Source organism: Culex pipiens, chromosome 2 (genome assembly GCF_016801865.2).
Source record: "Culex pipiens pallens isolate TS chromosome 2, TS_CPP_V2, whole genome shotgun sequence".
NCBI classification, from domain to species: Eukaryota; Metazoa; Arthropoda; class Insecta; order Diptera; family Culicidae; genus Culex; species Culex pipiens.
In genome coordinates, this window is record NC_068938.1 from 137,500,610 (window position 1) to 137,520,718 (window position 20,109).

The window sequence follows — 20,109 nt, forward strand, 5'->3', positions numbered from 1 at the left end:
GTTAGATTCCTCAAGAAATTTGTATTTTGCATATACTATGGAAAAACAACAGTTCTGGAGTTTTTTTTTTTCTTTTTTTTTTGGGAGGGTCCAATAAACCAAATTTCCAGTTTTTGCTTTTTGGGTGTTTTTGAAACCGCCTTGAGTCAGGGGTGTTAAAAAAACACCCAAAAAGCAAAATCTAAAATTTAGGTTTATTGAAACATTTAAAAAAAAATACAGAATTCTTCTTATTTTGCCCTTTGAAAAACGAACACCAACTCTAAATTCCGTTTGGAGGGCTTGAATGTTGCAAAAATTATTTACATTAACATTGCAATTGACCATAACTCCACAAAGTTATATCAAAATAATCAAAGGTGTTACAAAGAGAAAATTTCTGGAGTTTTTTAAGGTCATATAAACCTACGTTTCAAATGTTCAATGCTTGTTGGGTGTTTTTTAAACCGCATTGATTCTGGGGTATTCAAAAACAACTAAAAAGGAAAAACTGGAGATTTGTTTTATTGAACCTTTAAAAAAACTCCAAAGTTGTTTTAAAGTAGCTTTGCAACAATCGCTACAACTTTGTTGGAGGGTGCAAAACGATTCGAGTTTATCCTGGTTTTAAAAATGATTGTTTGACTAAATTTAAAAAAAACTTCAATGTAATACATATAAGCATGTCTCCACATAAACCGGAAATGAATTGTATTTGTATTTTAAAATTATTATTATTTGGCTAAAACTTTGTAAAGTCTGTCCTTTGACCGAAGAAAAAAAGGGTATGTAAATATTCGAAAATCTGTATACTTTACAGAAATTTTCTGATCGATTTGATGTTTTCGGCAATGTTGTAGGTGTTAATAAGAACCATTTGAAACCTTTTTTTTTACAAAAAACTAAGTCCCAAAATCCGTATTTCTAAATTTCAGAACCTTTTTGTTATGTGTAAAAAAAACTGTAATTTTTGAGCCATAAGGAAGTACGGAACAAAATTTTGCCGCCAAGCTACGACGTTTTGAAAAAAAATCTGGTTTTTGAATAAATTAGGGGAACAGCATCTAATTCCAGCGTGCCTCTAATGTTGGCAGGTCAGAACTTTGACATTCAATTAAAGCTATTTAAAGGCGTTTTCAACTGAAATCGAGTGATAAATAGCTCAATGAGAAGTGAGCAAGCAAGCTTCTATCAAATTTTTTGCAAAATTAGTTGTTTAAATAGTGAAAATCAGCAAATTGGATGGAGTTAGGAGCGAGAGCTTAACCTGCCAAACATAGGAGAATTTCCCCTAGTAATTTCTAAATTTTTCGACTACAGTTATTATCGACAAACATTTTCTTCAATAACTACTTAAATTTCAAAAGGGTTTAAATCATATTACAGTCCAGACTCGATTATCTGAAGGCCTCGGAAAAAATCTCTTCGGATAATCGAATTACGAGAAAAATGTTTTTTTTTTGTTGGCTTATTTTTTATTGTCGAGCTTCAGTGTGACCCCTAAACTACGCTTAAGTGATAAAAAAATCCGAGATGGCGGCAAAAATGGCGGTGATGAAACATTGAAAAAATGCAATTTGTTTTGCCTTCCTCACTGAGAAAAGGCTATAAAATCACTCGGAAAATGAACTTTTTAATAGAGTTATCTACGTGCGCATGTATTGCGTGTACGTACACGAAGGGTTTTTAGGTTAAAATTTGTACCCGCCAGCAAAAACAAATGGTAAGCTAGTGTGCGTGAAATCAGGCTTAGATAACTCTATTTGACCTCCTAGAACCAACTTAATTTATACTTATCGACTCAGAATCAAATTCTGAACAAATGTCTGTGCGTGTGTGTTGATCAAAAATATGCATTTGAATTTCTCGGCATTGGATGAATGAATTATGTCCGGATATGGTCCATTCGGTTAACTTTCAGGTCCTACAGCTTGGTATTGAAAATTGTACAGTTTTATATAGTAGTTTAAAAGTTATGATAAAAAAGCTATTTAGACGACTACAAAAAGGGTGACTTTCAACATAACCTCAAATGGTCGTTTAGAGGGATGCCATTTTCTTTAAAGGTCTGTATATTCTTGACAAAAAGTCTGTAGGCAGTTTTTTTTTTATTCGTAACTTATTTTTATTAGGACTCACTCTATAAATGATTAGAAGGCACCAACCACCTAAAGGTGGATTAAGTAACGTTTTTTAATAGTTTTTAAACTCTTCAAATTAAACTAAAATGGGGTCGCAGAACTCAAATTTGATGTCTAAAACAAAAAAATAAAAACACGAAACAAAAATGTTTTGGTTTCTAATTCGATTATCCGAAGTCCCATAAAAAACTTCGGATAATCGAGTCTGGACGGTATTTGGCTCTTTCTAAATATAAGTCGTGATTTCAAAAACCTGAAATTTTTTTTTTTCAAAAGGTTGAGCACAAGTTTCAATTTTTACATTGAAAACCTGAACAATGATTTCCAAAATACCATCGATTGAAAATTGATGGTCATAAACTCGTTTTCACTCATTGCAAAGCCATATCTCAGCAACAAAAGGTCGGATCAACAATTTCCAAAAAAGCAAATTGTACAGAATTGTCTCAGCTTTTTATTTAGTTATTTATTTCGAATATGAACAAGGAAACACAGTATTTTAAAAAAATAATCTAAAAATGGCTTTAACTTAAAAAATTGCGCACTTTTCACAATTTTATATAAAGTAAGAATCTAGTTAAAAAATGATTTTTGAATTTGTATACTTTCAAAAAAAAACACTATTTTACCAAAAAAAATCATAAATTGGCTAACAAACAAAACATCCGGCATACCATTTAGCTCAAAAGTTGGCACTTTGTGATTACCTACTAAAACATTAAAAAAATATAAAATAAAGGGGTAAAGTCTGTGAAAATCGAGTTTCTGTGATAAAAAATAATTGATCAGAAATTTCCTTCTCTAGGTACAGATTTGCGAAAGTTTACATAGGGACCATAAACAACGTGGACTCTTTTTTGGGATTCTCAACCCCCCCCCTCCCCCCCCCCTTCGTGGACAATTGTTCATACAAAAAAAAAATCTTTTTTGAATGGAGCGTGGACAATCGCCATACCAAACCCCCCCCCCCCCCCTTCCTAAAGTTTCCACGTGGTTTATGGATGGTCCCATAACACTTTTCTTTAAACAGCCTCCAAATTTGTATGAAGACTTGTGTGAAAAAACCAACGAGTTATTTTTTTCTGAAACTTTTTTTTTGCAATTTGAAAAAAAATTGCAGTACAACAACAGGTAGTTCAACCTGTTGCGAATCGAAACAATACCTTCTGTTTTACACAAATTACTTCTTCTAATTTCTTCTAATCTAATTTTTTGCGCCACTCAGTTACGATCATATTTGATCAATCTTTGTCAGAGTATTTCTTTGCCGTATGTTTAAAATGTGTGTTAATTTGTATGTTTTTTTTAAATATATTTTTATCAATATCTGCACAGTAAAAAAATCATGGTAAAATTTCATCTAAAAAGGAGTACATCTTTTATGTCAGAAAAAAAAGCTTCAATTTTACCTCTAATAATGTGTAAACTTACATCTGGCAGACGCTAGGAAAAAATATATGTAATCCCAAAAAAATATCAAAACGGCGTTAGTAATATCTAGCTAACTAAGTCCGCGCCCAAACCCGCACGGCCATCTCGCCGCTGTGAAAACTGGACTATCAAAGCCAACGTACCTCTACGTATCTCGTATATCGTATATGTACCCTATATGCAGTAAATACAGTATACAATGTACGGAACACATAGAGGTACATTGGCTTTGATCGTCCAGTTTTCACAGCGGCGAGATGGCCGTGCGGGTTGGGGCGCGGACTTAGTAAGCTATATATTACTTTCGCCATTTTGATATTTTTTTGGGATTACAGATATTTTTTCCTAGCGTCTGCCAGATGTAAATTTACACATTATTAGAGGTTAAATTAAAGCTTTTTTCTGACATAAAAGATGTACTCCTTTTAGATGAAATTTTACCATGATTTTTTTTACTGTGTGCACAAAGTTCATTGACCGTTGTGTTTTGGTTCTTGAATTTGCTATGTTGTGAAAGTGACCCCGTAAAACTTCCCGTTTCCGTTTTAACCAGTTTCCTTGTAGGTCCCATTTTTTTTTTTTTTTTTCATAAAATTATTTTTATTAGGTCTTTTTCGGTGCTGGGACCTGGTTAGGACCGAGTCGGCTTGTAGGTCCCATTGTTAAGCTTCGTCAAACATTTTTTTATTATTAACAAGATGTACTCACTTATAACTTCATGTTTCTTAGCTGCGGGATGCTGTGCAACGGTTGTGCCACTGGTGGTGATGATGCTGCAAATAAGAAAAACAAAAACAAACCAATTTCAAAAACAACTACTCAACAGAAATTCGAACTCTTCAATACTCACCGCTGCGCGCCGCCCTGCTGGAGCGCGGACGGATCGTTCACGACGATCATCCGCCGGACGCCCTTGTTGGCGTGCGTGATCGTCCCCTTGGCATCCTTCTGCACGATAATACTGGCACCGTCCGGCAGCTGCAAGTATGGCATCTATAGAGATTCAGGTTCAAGTCCCGGGGAAGGTTGGTTGGTGGGTCACACACACGTGGATGGCGATGGCGATGGCGTGATTTGGTGATGAATTTGGTGGTGTTTTTTTTTTTTTGTTTTGTTTTTGAGGGTGTGACAAAAACGACGCAACAAACGGAAACACAATCAATCAAATACATGGTGTGGGAAAAGAAAAAAGAGAGAAAAATAAGCAAACATGTGGTAAAACAGGTTGAGCTGATGATGAGGCAGGGCTGTTCATATATGAATGAGATAATTTTTTTTGGTAAGTTTGTTCGAATTGGGGTGCTGAAAAGTAAAACTTAAGGATGTACCAATTGCGACCGAGATGCGACCAATTTTGTGATTTCTACTAAAATTTCTTCGTCTATTGAGTGTATTTTTGATTAGAGAGCGCTCGAGATGAAAGTGAAAGGGTTGTGTGAGGAGTGAACACAGTTCGGTTTGGTCCCACCACCAAACGCCAGACAGATAGAGCACCAACAACAAAAAAACGGTGGTAAGTGTGAACATCCAAGCACAAACACACGTGCCGCCAGCTGCAACTCCTGTACGCACGTGTTTGTTTTGATTATTTCCTTTTTGCACTGTACTCACGTGCAGTGAAAAATGTTGTGCACACTCACTCACTCTATTTTGAAATTTTTGCTAAAGTGGTAAATTATAACGTGTGACGTAGAGAAATGTAACGCACACACATTGTAGCACACAATTATGAGCATGAAAAGTGAGTGTGAGTGCGCGCCAACCCCAAAACCCACCACCTCACGACCACCCCCCTGCGAATCAAGTAGGCATTGCTTTTGTGCTAGTGTTGTTCCACCCCTTCGCTGTGTTGTGCAACATGTGAAGCACCAACTGTCAAAATCAGCTGTTTATCATTATCGGCGCGTTTGTTTTGGTCTCCCCGCGTGTGCATCCTCTCCTTCACACACAGATTCTTGCGGCGGCCGTGGGTCTGTGTGTGGACCCAGGGTGTGTGTGTGTGTGTGGGACCGTGCCACACTCACCGTGAAAAATTCCCACTATGCTGGTATGCTGCGGAACAACAACACACGCGTACCAGTGCAAGAGGAGGAGGAGGAGGATCTCGACGACCTTGACAAGGGAGAGGATGTCCTCCTACTCTGTCATGTCTCTGGTCCTTCGTTTTGCAGTGTGTGTGTGATAATCACGAGATTAGAACTTGAAAAAGAACTTTTTGCTAGTGTTAGAAGATGTGAAGACTTCAAAGTTATCCCAAATTCCTCCAAGAGGGATCTCCTGGTCTACGAACCTCTTTCATGAAACCAGGTTCTTCCTCAAATTTTAACAACCACACATGCCAACTTGACGCAACACATGTTGGTTGAAGATACAACATGTTTCTGCGTGCGTTTGGTACACCCATACCGACAGCTAGAGGGGACGACCACGTGTGCGGCGGCGGCGTCGCCGTCGTGAGAAAGTACGCGCCGAGTCTGAGGTTGTTGTTGTTTTAGTAGGCGCTGAAGAAGCCTATACTTCAACAGTCAAAGGCGTCGCGACGCAGAATCAAAACAAACCAATACCGGTTGAACTCTGGGTAAATCTCAACGAGTACTAGGATCGAAGCAAGATTTGAGTCTAAAGTAACGTCATGGTGAGAGTATTAAACTTGATGTAATTTATACAATTCTCGTGCCTGACTTAGTACACACAAAACAAGAATAAAGTCAGCACACGCAGAAAAACTAATAATAATGGTGTTGTGAGACATGGGAGAATGTGCGGCAAACGTGGTTGGACTAGTGTGTTGAAAATGAGAGCGCGATTTTGATCTCTACACGGTGTACAAAATTGCAGGGAAATATTAGTTACGGCGCGGACTTCAGTGTGTTGTCCGAATCCGAACCGAAATCGGAGTTGGCAATGTTTGGAAAAATCTTCATCAAAAGTCCTTCACTGAAAGAAGTAGCAGAAGTGAAAAGCCTCTCTTCTCTCTTTCGCGAGATGGGAAATCCTATAGTAAAAGGTCTAACGGTTCAGAAACAAATGATCTATGAATCAGGATCGAGATTTTCAAGAGATATTTCAATCTCACTTATACATGCACAGGTTAAACGTCAGACCCATCAATGGTATAATCTGTATCAAAATTAGTATCACTTAGCATTCTCAGAGAGAGTAAATCGAAAGAGACCGAGCCGCTCTTCTCTCATAAACGAAATATCAAAAATGAAAGCTCAAAGATTTTCGGGAGAACTAGATCGATCTCACTCATACATTCACAGGAAAACGTCAAAACGAAGCGTGAATTCACTTTTGGCAGATTAATGTTACAGTCGACTCTCTGGTTGTCAATATCCAAGGGATCGTCGAGGAAGAGAAGCATCAGTTTATAGAACGATGCAAAATGAAGACTCGATTGAAAATTGTTTTTTCTTGCTAACCAGCTATGGGAGAGAATCATGGCAACGCCCAGCAAACAAAAACAAAGAAATGTCAAAAACCCTTCAAAGCTTCGTTTCTCAAACAAAAATGTCTATGCAAGCCATGAGAAAGTGAAATTATTGACAACCGGAATAGATGTTTAAAGCAAATAGAATCCAAGGGACCGTCGAGGAAGAGATCCTTCATGCAAGAGAAAATATCGAGGAATAAAGATAATCGAAGTATGCAGTTTGAAGGGACTGAAGAATTCATCGGTACATGGGGCAATATTGATATCGAGAAGATCGACAACCAGAGAGTCGACTGTAGTAAACAATGTAAAACATGTCTTTTTTCATTGATGATATTTCGAGAGTTCATACAGGTTCATCATGTTCAACGCTGGTTAGACGTAATTTAATGGAACATTCATTTGCTCATTGCAGTTCTGTGACTGATAATAAAACGTAATAAGCAAGAGAACATTCAGCAAACAAATTTGGAATAAAACGGTTCTTATGAAAAATCTTAATTGAGTTTTGCTTATTGTACCCAAAAATAGGGATATCAACCCGACAAACTAATTTTACGAACCCCGGCCTACTATTGATATCGCAGTCGTCGTCGTAAAACGAACGCGATTCAGCACTCAAATGCTAAACATTCAAAACACGAAATATTTCGTAAGTCACGTTGCTTCGGAGGAGAGTTGATGACTAACTGTGGAGGTTTTTCTTGTTGGCGCCTTAAAGCACAAGCAAGTCCAACAATTGACACCTTTCCCTAAACTGGAAACAATGATCTTTCAGGCTCAATGTACCTTTTCCTTTTCAAGTCTTGTTTTGAAATAAAACTTGCACAAGAGTCAGAATTTGAGCTGGGATTCAAGCAAACGATATTTTGATAGTGGATTTGAACCAGGTTGGTGAAGCAAGACGCTTTCAAGTTTGTCAGTAGCTCTGACATTGCATGTCATAAATTCCGATTACGCACGATTCAATCTAACAAATTTATCTCCAAAGGTTATTTTCCACCAAAACCCCCATCGGAATGTTATCTCAACCAGACATCGAACAACGCCACAAATTTGTATGTGGCCAGTAATGACTGCGGCCATCAGTAACTAGCGCCGTCGTACGTGCGGCGCTTCCCAGATAATGAAAAACGTGATCGCTTTGTATCGCAAAGCCCGTCGAGGTCGTCATTACTTGGTATTTCACTCGTTGGACCAGAACACGGTACAAAGCCGGACTTCTCGGACACAAGGATAGCTCGCCATTCAAATTTAATGAACCTTCAGGGGTCCTGGCAACGGATAAAAGAGGAGCGTAGTTATAATGCTATTTTATTCATAGGATCTATCACGGCGCGACGCATACAATTAGAGCAGGACGGTCCGGTTCTGAATGGGAAAAAAGGAGCTCGTACCGCATCCTGACAAGTATTAATTTCCATAATGCTCTCGCTTCCCCGCGTTGGTCCGATTCTTCCGCACACAATCTCTCCAGAGGGTCGTCGTCGTCGTGTTCCGAAATCACGAATGCAATTTATCATTGAAGCTGCCGCCGGCAGCGCCTTTACGTCCGGATTTTGACCACTGTACGAAAATTTCGCAAGAAAATACGCGATTTTCATGTTTCGTTAGCGATGTGTAAGAGGTGGCGCCTACCGGTTGTTTAAACTTGCACGCAAGTTGCGTTCAAGCTTTTTTTCACAGTGTCCGCGCGTTGCAACGACGACGACGACGGCGGTGGAATGTTGAAGCCTTTGATGATGGGGAGTTCGTCGTACGATCCAGGATGAGAGTTTTCGCAATAAAAAGCATCATCATGCTCGTTCGTTAGTAATTTCCTCTCTTCCTCGTTTCGGTGCAGACACCAGTACATGCAGGGCGACGGGTTCGTCCCGGACCTTCTCCGGATCCTCCCGGAGGGGGAAACCCATACAGTCCCTAGCAGTCGCCTGAATGTATGCACGAACGTTGGCGAAATTGTGTGCTCGCAAAAAGTGAGCATGATTGTTCGTTCTGTTCTGTACATAAGTTACACACACAAACTCCCACACAGATTCTGTGGGGGTGGTGGTTATGGATGTTCCTTTTTGTCGGTACGCAACCACCAACACCATCCTCCCTGGGCATCCTGGGATAGTGTGGGTGGAGAGGTTCCTGGTTGAGATATGCAATCTCTGGAATGGTTTGCGAAATATTGGGTTTCGGAAGCTGCACTGATAGAAAAATAAAATCAACTCTTGACTAAACTTTGTAAAGGAGGTATTACACTGCTGGAAACTAAGTTTGAAAACTAGACAAATAAGCACATCTTTTTGCATTCGACTATTTTCCTGCCATCATGTCACGCAATCCGCCAAACACAAAAAGGTGCGTGTCCTGTCTAGTTTAAAACAAAGCTTGATCTAGGTTAATACCTCCTTAAGATTGGGCGATAAATTTCATGTATTACTTCAGTGAATCAAAACAAACAAAAAGTGCATGACAACACTAGCAAATTTACATTTAAATAGTCTTGTATTGTTGTCGTATAAAGAGCAGCATGAGTTGGTAGTGACTAGGCCCAACACTTCCTTGAGTGCGTAGCACCAAATTCATGCCTACACCACCCCAAGCATACATACATAACAAGCAAAAACATGACGACGACGACGACGACGTCATGGCGCTCACACGAACATTAAAGTGCGCCCCGTTAATAACATGTACAGCAGCGCCAGTTCAAACACAGACATCAAAAAATGGCGCTTCCGAATCAAAACACTTTACATTTTGTGTAGAGAGGCAGTAGGCCTTGTATTGGGTGAGCTGTTCATGGGAGAGTCAGGTGTGAGCGGAATTTTGGCGCCAAAATGACGCCGAGATGTATTTTTATTGGCCTGAGCGAGGGTCTCACAATTTTATGGCAGGATGAATTTGGGTTGTTTGGAAGGACACAATTTTAGCATGTCGTTGAAAATTGTTTCAAACTTGAATCTCAAAAAGAAACATTGAATAGATCACTTGAAACCAGTCGGCACTGTTGAAAAGGTAAAACCAACCTTTGTTTTGAGGAGTATATTTCCAGCGAACATCTCGTAATGTATCAACAACAACCTGCTGAGAGTAGATCGTCGGGGAAACCAAAAAATGAACAAAGCAATTTAGCAGTAATGGAACCTTCATGGTTTGGGCCAGTCATCATTTTTTTAATGTTTGTACCGCGCGATGGTCGACCATTATTTCAGGTAAAAGATTGAATGACGTGATACAACGTGGAGAACAGCGCTGTGGCGTTGAAGATCCGGGATGAATTAAAAACAATTCATCACAACAAGTCGTTTGTATGTTAATTAAAATTTTCTTCAAAATATATTGATAAACCTTCTAAAGTTAAATGGTAATTCACACTTGGGACCATCCATAAACCACGTGGACACTTTTTTTGGGAATCTGGTCCCCCCCCTCATTGTGGACAATTGTACATACAAAAAAATCTATTTTGTATGGATCGTGGACAATCGCCATACGCCCCCCCCCCCTAAAGTGTCCACGTGGTTTATGGATGGCCCCCTATTATTGTTTCTCTAGTTCACGATTTTTTTTTTTGCTGAACAGAACTTTTTTGCTTAAGAGCGAGTTCACGAACAGGGACTATACATTAGAGTGTAACAAAAATAATTTTTTGGCGGGCATTCAAGGGTTTGTTCCGGTGGGCATTTTGGCCACTGAAGCGTTTATTTTCAACATCATTGGCATGTAGGCCAGATCCTTGCGTATCTTTTGGTATATATAACATTGAAATTTAGAGCACCCTGGAGCTCGGTACAGACCTAGAAAGTTTGACTTTTTTTTTTAAATAAACCCTGCAAAAAAGATATGCGTCGCGCCTCGCGACGCCCTACACAGCAAAAAATCCGATGATAAAATCGCATGCAAAAGCATGCACATCACCTTCGTCAAAAAAGACACTTGATACTACACACCGCATGTACAATTTTTGTAAATACAAAAAAAAATAGTTGCAACCGACGGGATTCAAACCCAGCACCAAAAGTAAGGACTGGCGCCTTAGCCCGCTCGGCCATCAGACCGATGAGGATTGTAAAGGATAAACGCATATATGAGCTTGACATTTCGGTTAAGTAGGTTTCCCATAGGGGGATGGCGTCGCTATTTTTAGACCACGTTTTCCACTTTTTCTCATCGAAGTTTGGAGCACCCTGGAGCTCGGTACAGACCTTCAAAGTTTGGCATTTTTTCGAAAAACCGGCCCCGGCAAAAAAGATATGCGTCGCGTCTCGCGACGCCCGAGACGCCATTTGATTTTGCTGGGACCGATTTTTCGAAAAAATGCCAAACTTTGAAGGTCTGTACCGAACTCCAGGATGCTCAAAACTTCAATGTTATATATACCAAAAGATGCGCAAGGATCTGGCCTACATGCCAGTGATGTTTTTGGTAAACGCTTCAGTGGCCAAAATGCCTCAAAAATTGACATTTTTGAAAAAATCTTTTTTTACAGGTTAAATCCCATTTAAAATTGAAGGGCGGAGCGCCAGCTCCTGTTACGTCCAATCGAGCTCATATTTGGGATTTGGGCTCAGTATGCCCAAAGGAACAAACCCCTGAATGCCCGCCAAAAAGTCATTTTTGTTACATCCTAATACATAATTTATTTTACACCCGATCCTTTTACACGCAGCTGGATTACTACTTTTGCTGTGTAGACGCCATTTGATGCATTTTGAATTTTGAAATTAAATTTAACTTTGCCTAACTAACAGCATTTTTAAGATTTTTGGCGTTTTTGAACCTTCAAACTTAGTGTCCCGATTTGCCCCACTTCCCGTTGACCTAGAGTGCTCATATTTTGGCCAGATGCTAGTTTTATATGTACAAACATCCTCTGAATATTGCAGGCAGATTGATAAGGTTCTGGCGAGATGCACAGTAAAAACATGTGTAAATTTGGAAGGTGTCATTTTGGAAGGTTGAATATTACCTCTTTTATGATGTAATTTTACCTCAATTTAGACTGAAAAAGCGACATTACACCAGAATAGTGCTAAAATAATACATTTTAAGAGGTAAAATTACACATTTTTTCTGACATAAAAGATACAAAAAAAGACATAAAAAAGTACCCCTTCTCAGATGTAATATTACCACGATTTTTTACTGTGATAGATGATTTACTAAATAGCGTCTCCAAGTATCAACACAACTAGTTCAAACTAGTTCAAAGTTCAAACTTATTCAGATAGGTATAGAATTGTTAAAATAAATCTCGTCCAGATAGTGGTTTTTTATAGATTTCATCACAAGTGGTATTTAAATAATTAAACAATTATTTTTAGTAAAAAGAACCGCGATCTTAATGCATTCTACAAAAATATGTATAAATTAGTTTCAAACTAAATTAAAATTAATTCACTTACTGATTTCTAGAATTTTAACTCACTAATGAACATTTTTTGACATAACTACGACGTTATCGTTTTTTGACGTTTCGAGAAAGTCAAACATGTGTCTTACTGGTGAAGAATTGATCCGTGAAAATCTTGCCTGTCCAAACTGCTAGGTATAAAATTTGTTTCTCATTTTTCAATATCAATGCTAGGCACTATTTCGACTTATTAAATCAAAGTTCAAAAATCACCAAACTTTGGTACATTTCCTGATGGTAGTTTGATTGTAACGAATCAAAATTAGTTTTTTTTTAATTAAAGGCATAACATTCTTGAACTAGAATAAAACCTGTTTTGTATAACTTTACAATAAATTGATGCTTTTCTGCTCGGATTCACTAAAAGGTACAGAATTGCTATTCCCAGTTTGCAGCAAGTAAATTTTAGTTGATCATTTGTTGAAAATACATGTTATGCTCTGTTATGTGAAAACAGCTTATCAATATGGGTTCAGTTAGGTATCGAATTGTTCTCTTTATTTTTAGTGATCAAAGTAGACAATTAAAATTTGTTGTATTACTTGGGACAAACAATGTTTAAGACCATGGTCAGATTTTTAACGCACAGAGTAACCAGATTTTGCCTGAACTCAGTAGGTATCGAATTGTTTTTTTGTTGTTAATTTTACAAAGAAATCAAACTAACAAGAATTGAGTGATGTATCACGTTTTTCGGCTCTCTAATCATGATTCTGGTGAAATTGTATCATCTCAAAGCAGCTGATTCTGTAATACCATCAAAATCCTGCCCCCGTAGAAATGTGCGTTCCATCCCGCGTCTCTGCTGTCCTCCTTCTACCAATCCTAACCCGGCTAGCAGCATCAATACAGAACACCGAGAGGTACACACGGTTCGAAAAGTGTGTATAGTTTTTCTTTCCGATCCTCCCCACACACATTATATTATACACTTTTAGCCGTCGTCGTCGTGTACACTAGAGAGAGGACGCGGACTATACGCTTGTATTTGGGTCAAGGCCGCCGCGATGATTCGGAACTGGTATATGTAGGTGAGGTGAGGGACCGAACTTCAAACACCAACGTCGAATCTGTTGTGAATGTGGGGGGCCACCCTGGCCCAAGTCCTGTGATGTAGGTCAGGAGACCGAACCGACACCGACAAACGCACAGGACTCGCGTGTGTGTGAGCACCCTCTGCCAGCATCAGCAGAGCAACAACGGCAAGTATGAGTATATGTTTGTACAAATTTAATTCAACACTACAGCCGCCGGAGACAAAAACATTACAATCACACAGTCGCGCCAGTTGTACTATACCATGGGACTCAGCTGTTTGGCGGAAGACCGGGACAAGCCTCCAGAAGAACACACACAAGCGGTACGACGACGACCACGAGTTCGGAACGGTACACACTGATTTAAATCCGCGCACTACTAAGAATTGGAACCGAGATGTACACAAACCGTCGTCAGACTGACGACGGGGGAATTTAGTCTACCCTTAAGTTCCGCGCGCCCAAAGGGTAGTACACGAGCGAAAGTGACGGGTTTACGTAAGGGTTGAGCAAAAGTTTAAAAATAAAAAGTTACAGATCGAACTGTGCGGTCGAGGTTGGATATTGATTTCGAGAGCGTTGCGATGTTCATGAGACAATTTTGGAGGGAACTTTCACTTGGGTTTGAATCTGTTTCTGGGAGTTTTCATTAGAAGTCGGAATCAGAGTTGGCCAATCCAGAAAAACTTTGTATGGGATTCGTTGTTTTAGATAAATTTTAGATTCGAAACCTTAACAGATTACATCCTCTCAACCAGTTTCGAGACTTGTTTCCACTCTGTTCCGATCTAATCCCTCTCCGAAGGTCGCCCAGCTTCTCAAGCTCACCAACACGCACCTCTCGAAACGCACGTGGTAAAAAGTGCGTAAAGATGAGAGTTGTTTGCAAACAAATCTCCTACATTCCTTCAGCAGAACCCCCCTTCCCTCCCCCTCCCACTTTCCACCCCCTTCGGACCACCACACACTCAACAATTTTTCGTGTTTGTTATGATATTGCACTTGGGTCTACACAAAGTTTTGTCTTCCTCAAGCGTTTCCATTGCGTTCATTCGTGCTCACTGGTATTGGGTACTACCACCAACTCGAGAGTTCCCTCGGAGTTTCCGTAAACAGAAGAAACTTTTAGCAATCATGTCGTCGCTTCTATGTTTTAATGGAAGGTCCCCCCTTTCCCCTCCTGAACTGAATCTCCGCTAAAGTCGTGCTTTAGTCTGCAGAGTACCACACTACGAGCAGAGGGAAAGGCCTGATGTTTCAATGTGTAACGCACACACAGCACACACCACCCTGTCGCGGGATTCAATCCAGTTCACACAACTTCAGCAGCTGAAACTGGCGGTTCGATGAAGGTTTAGATGTTTCCTTCTACCCTCTAATACACCGTTGAGCTTTGTAGATGAAGTGGTTTTGCCTTCCTCACCTCGAAAAAAAAATCACTCGAAAAATGAACTTTTTTATTCGACCTCGTAGACCTACCTTCACGTATACCTATCGACTCAGAATCAAATTCTGAACAAATGTCTGTGCGTGTGTATGTCTGTAAGTCCGTGCACCGAAAAATATGCACACGATTATCTCCGGACTGGCTGAACCGATTTGGACCGTTTTGGTCTCATTCGATCCGTCTTGGGGTCCCACAAGACCCTAGTCAATATTATAAAGTTTAGAAAAGTTCTTCAAAAGTTATGCTTTAAAAACGATTTCAGCTAAACTTCAAAAGATTGTAAAAAGGGTGGTTTTTAAAAGACCTTTCCAACGAGCCCAAAACGTTGAAGATCTGACAACCCTATCAAAAGTTATAACCACTTAAGTGTTATTTATACACTTTTTAGAGGCCGGATCTCACATATTTTGATGAAAACGTTGTCCGGATCTACCATGCGACCTATCGTTGGATGGGTAATCAAGAGATCTTTCCAAAGAGTCCAAAAGATTGAAAATCTGACAACCCTATCAAAAGCTATAAGTAATTTAGTGTTTTTTTACACTTTTTTGAGGCCGGATCTCAGATATTTTGATACAAATAAGTGTTATTTATTCACTTTTTTTAGGCTGTGTAGTGTATTCACTTTATGAATGTAGGGAAGGCACCAACCACCTAAAGGTATCCAGCATCCATAAGTAACGTTTTAATCTTTGATTTTTGTGGAACCTTTCACGAACACGAAGTTTGCTTGTATATCTAAGCAAAACAAGATTTTAACCTCTTTCCAGTGATTATCATGATTATGATAATAAGATACCAATGCGATACCCTTACTCTTTAAAATAAAAATATTTATTTATTTTATCACTAGATATAAATTCATCCATTAATCCTTTACTATTTTTAATCGAGATGTAAACAATAAGCTAAATGAGGCACCCATTCTATACCTAGCTTAGTAGAAACTCACTTCAGATTTTTTGCATTCAGATTTTATCAAATCTAGCCTCCTCAACTATGAGTTTTTATCCGTTTATTTAAGTTCAGTTTTGATTTAATCCACTTAAAATAAACCCGAATTCTAAATAAATTCTGCTTAAGGAGATATTATACTGTGACAAACATACAAATTCGCACTTTTTGACAGGTTGCCTGCTTTGTTTGTTTGCCTGCATTTGTCTGCAGAAACGTCAGCCTGCATACAATAAGCTTTGTTTGCGATTTTGCCGCAAACAAGTTGGCGAGTTTGGCAACCTGACAAACACGTAAAAGTGTGACTTAATTTTCATCTTGATTTTCTAAGTCATATGCCTCCTTTTTCATAGTCAAATACCTCGTGTATTTTGAAGTCAAATTTACTTCAATTTGAGCTAAATTGAACTTGATTTTGATAAAATAGCAATAGTTTTCTTTTCAACCTTCAATTTTAATTTTCTAATAATCAATTCTGCACAAACTTCAGTCAAATGAACAAAAATCCTTAAATTTAACTTTTAGCTTTAAATTTTTTTTAATTTAATCTGATGCGGTTGTGACAAAATTCGTGAAGTATTTTTCAAACCAATAGTTGTCAATATAAGCTTGATATTGAACTGTTTTGTTGACGGATCTTTACTAAAAAATCAAAATAAGTAAATTATTGATTTAATTGTATTTTTTTAATTCAATAAATCGTCACAGAGGCTCAAATGAGAAAAAAACGTTACGTTTAGGTAGTTGCTGCCTTCCTCACATTCACGTAGTGAATACAATACATTCAGTCAGAATTGCATAATCCCCCCCTAACGCCTGTTAAATTAACACTTAAGAGCTCATAACTTTTGATAGGGTTGTCAGATCTTCATTATTTTGGACTCGTTAGAAAGGTCTTTTAACATGACGGGTTTTCTTACAAAAACCACCCTTTTTAAAATCTCCCGGACTTTCCTCAAAATGGTTCTTTAAGCATAACTTTTGAAGTTCAAAACTTCATAATATTCAATAGGGTCTTATGGGACCCTAAGACGGATCGAATGAGACCAAAACAGTTGGAATCGGTTCAGCCAGTGCCGAGATAATCCAGTGCAAATTTTTTTGATCAACATCCCACCACACACACAGACATTTGCTCAGAATTTTATGTTGAGTCGATATGTATACGTAAAGTTCAAATACGATCAAATTAAAAATCGTCATCAGGGGTGACATTGGGTCTGGAGGGTGAGATTGGGTCATACAAAAATGCAGAAATTTGTATGACCCAATCTCACCCCCAGACCCATTGTCACCCCTGATGACGGAAGTTAATTTTTCGAGTGATTTTAAAGCCTTTCCTCAGTAAGGTGAGGAAGGAAAAAAGATAATTACTTTTTTCTAGTGATTATTTTGATAATGATCACAGTTACCAATTTGATAACTTTGCATCACTAAAGGAACATTATTTAATAAATTCTGTCCTATTTTAAAAACAAAATTTAAAAAAAAATATATTTATAAATTTATAAGAGGCACCAATTCTATACCTATCGTAGTGGAAACTCATTTAGAATTATTTTCATTCAGATTTTGTCAAAATCGATACGTTTTTTTAACGATTAATATAAGTTCAGTTTTGAGTGGATTCCACTTAAAAACGAGTTAAATTAAATTTGGTTTCACACACGGGCAAAGTTGATACACGAGCTTGCTGCAAAATCAGTTAAGCAAACAGAAATTGATACCTTTTTTCCTGTGGGAATAGCATTACAAAATCGAAATGACTGAATAATTGATTAATTTTTTTTTTATTAGGTAGTTCAAATAAATCGTCACATAGAAATCTAATGAAAAACCTTCCAAAAGAAAAAAAAATCACCTACCATCAAGTCTCTCCGAGCATCACAATCGTACAGCAAAAAAAACCAACCAAATTAAGAGAAATAATGGCAATTATTCAATCTAGCAGTCCTGGCCCGGGGAACCGTGGTCCGGAGTCCGAGAGTCCAGGCCGCCAACAGAACCCCGTGCACAAACAACGGCACAATAATTTCAATTGGCTAAATGAGACTTTAATTGGGTCGTGTCGGACCCGATTGTGGGATAAAAACGAGTCTGCAGATGCAAACATGCTGGCAGCACTGGACGGAATTAGTTGAAGGGTTTCGAATTATTAATGTTATTGATGGGATGGAATGTTTAATGAAATTTTGAGAGCATGTTTAATAAAATTTTGAGCGTAAGTCAAATTTGAGAGCAAGTCAAATTTGAGTGCAAGCCAAATTTGAGAGCAAGTCAAATTTGAGAGCAAGTCAAATTTGAGTGCAAGTCAAATTTGAGTGCAAGTCAAATTTGAGTGCAAGTCAAATTTGAGAGCAAGTCAAATTTGAGAGCAAGTCAAATTTGAGAGCAAGTCAAATTTAAGTTCAAGTCAAATTTGAGAGCAAGTCAAATTTGAGAGCAAGTCAAATTTGAGCGCAAGTCAAATTTGAGAGCAAGTCAAATTTGAGATCAAGTCAAATTTAAGTTCAAGTCAAATTTGAGAGCAAGTCAAATTTGAGAGCAAGTCAAATTTGAGAGCAAGTCAAATTTGAGAGCAAGTCAAATTTGAGAGCAAGTCAAATTTGAGAGCAAGTCAAATTTGAGAGCAAGTCAAATTTGAGAGCAAGTCAAATTTGAGAGCAAGTCAAATTTAAGTTCAAGTCAAATTTGAGAGCAAGTCAAATTTGAGAGCAAGTCAAATTTGAGCGCAAGTCAAATTTGAGAGCAAGTCAAATTTGAGATCAAGTCAAATTTAAGTTCAAGTCAAATTTGAGAGCAATTTTAAATTTTAGGTTATGTCTAAATAAAGGGCAAACAGCTCTAACTTTAGTTTAATGAGATTTAGATTAATCTGACTATCGATTTGAATAAATGCAGAACTATTCAGTCAAACCAACATTGCGTGAAATTAAATTAGAGAACCAGTTTTGCATTCTGCTCGCAGTTCTAATGCAATCAACCGAGCAAATATGCTTCGACGGCCTCAATTATGATGACCACAAACAACAAGTCGTCGGCTCTGTGGTATGGAAATACACATTCAAATCTATGCTAATCTCAAACCTGGCCTCACCAACGACGCAATGTTTGTACTGGCCCCGGTAGTGGTCGTCACGGTGCAAACACACACACTTGTTCACAAAATGTGCAGGAATTTTGTTTGAAAACAAATGCACGAGGGGCCAATGAACCTCTTTCACTTTTCTCCTGTACTCACACACACACCTCCTGCAGTCCGCGCTTAGATCACACACATATCGAATCACTCGCGCTATTATTTGTCTTTGTGGCATAAATTTGCGCGCACTGCTTTGTGAAGGTCGTCCCGTGGAAAATTGAAAACATTTCGCTTTTGTGGTTGTATTGTTTGGTCCAAAGAGGAGGTCAGAATTTGAGCGGAACAATGTCAATGTGAACCAAAATAATAGAATTAATTAGGTCTTTTCATTATTATGATCAAAATCATGAAAAATAGATAAAAAAAATTTCCAAAATGCGAAACTTGCATTAACCACTCTAACTGTAATGATCAACAGTCCAAAAAAAAACCTTTTTTTTTTGTTTTTCTGTTTTGCGTTTAATTTGTTTTGCCTTACTATATGAAATTTTATGTAATATTACACCCAGAAATATGTAGCCCATCAGTATGGGAAACCTACTTGACCGAAAGACTCATATGGGCGTTTGTCCTTTTCACTCTTCATCGGTCTAATAGCCGAGCGGGCTACGGCGCCAGTCCTCACTGTTAGTGCTGGGTTTGAATCCCGTCCGTTGTAACTTTTTTTTGAGTGTGTAGTGTGCAGGTAGTGTGTAATATTAAGCGACCTAACATCAGTTTCATTGCTGTGCAATACAGAGAATAACCTCAAAACTTTTGCGATTCAGATTTCAACTTTCTCCACGCAAAATTTTCGAGTTCAAGTCCCTTTCACTTTGCGTTCTTCGCAGCCTGGAACGCAAACCGCAACCTTTTTGCTTCGTCAAGAGTCCAAAGTTTCGAAAATTGAACTCTTCCGTTGTGCGGTCATGACTGTGCAAATGAGGTCACTTCGGCGAAGACGACGCTGAGTTTACGTCGACGTTGATAACGAAGAGCGGTAATTAGGACTTACGGTTTTGGAACTTGCTGAGGTCGTTTTTGCTCGTTTTGCCGGGGTGGAAGTTGGGACTAATCAGCGGAATTGGTGCTAATTGGGTTGAGTCGTGGAATTTGCATGCTTGTGCGAAAATTGGACCACGTTTGCGAACTTCGA

At 38.5% G+C, this 20,109-nt stretch overlaps 2 protein-coding genes across 14 annotated transcripts in view; one reads left to right on the forward strand and one right to left on the reverse strand.

Annotated features, from left to right (window-relative positions):
- The window catches only part of LOC120419606 (ADP-ribosylation factor-binding protein GGA1), a 205,480-nt gene that overhangs the window by 123,839 nt on the left and 61,532 nt on the right, over positions 1 to 20,109 (forward strand). The window lies entirely within an intron of this gene.
- LOC120419588 (zinc finger protein 17) overlaps positions 1 to 20,109 on the reverse strand; it is a 61,710-nt gene that overhangs the window by 21,750 nt on the left and 19,851 nt on the right. For 11 of the 13 annotated variants that reach the window (XM_052708513.1, XM_052708509.1, XM_052708514.1 and 8 more), the window contains exons 3-4: positions 4,402 to 4,544; positions 4,260 to 4,324 (exon numbers count right to left, since the gene is read on the reverse strand). In XM_052708513.1, coding sequence (XP_052564473.1) covers positions 4,260 to 4,324; positions 4,402 to 4,544 — 208 coding nt within the window. Of the gene's footprint in view, positions 1 to 4,259; positions 4,325 to 4,401; positions 4,545 to 13,693; positions 13,713 to 20,109 lie in introns of those variants that run through there. The other 2 variants (XM_052708515.1, XM_052708512.1) reach the window with 2 other exon arrangements.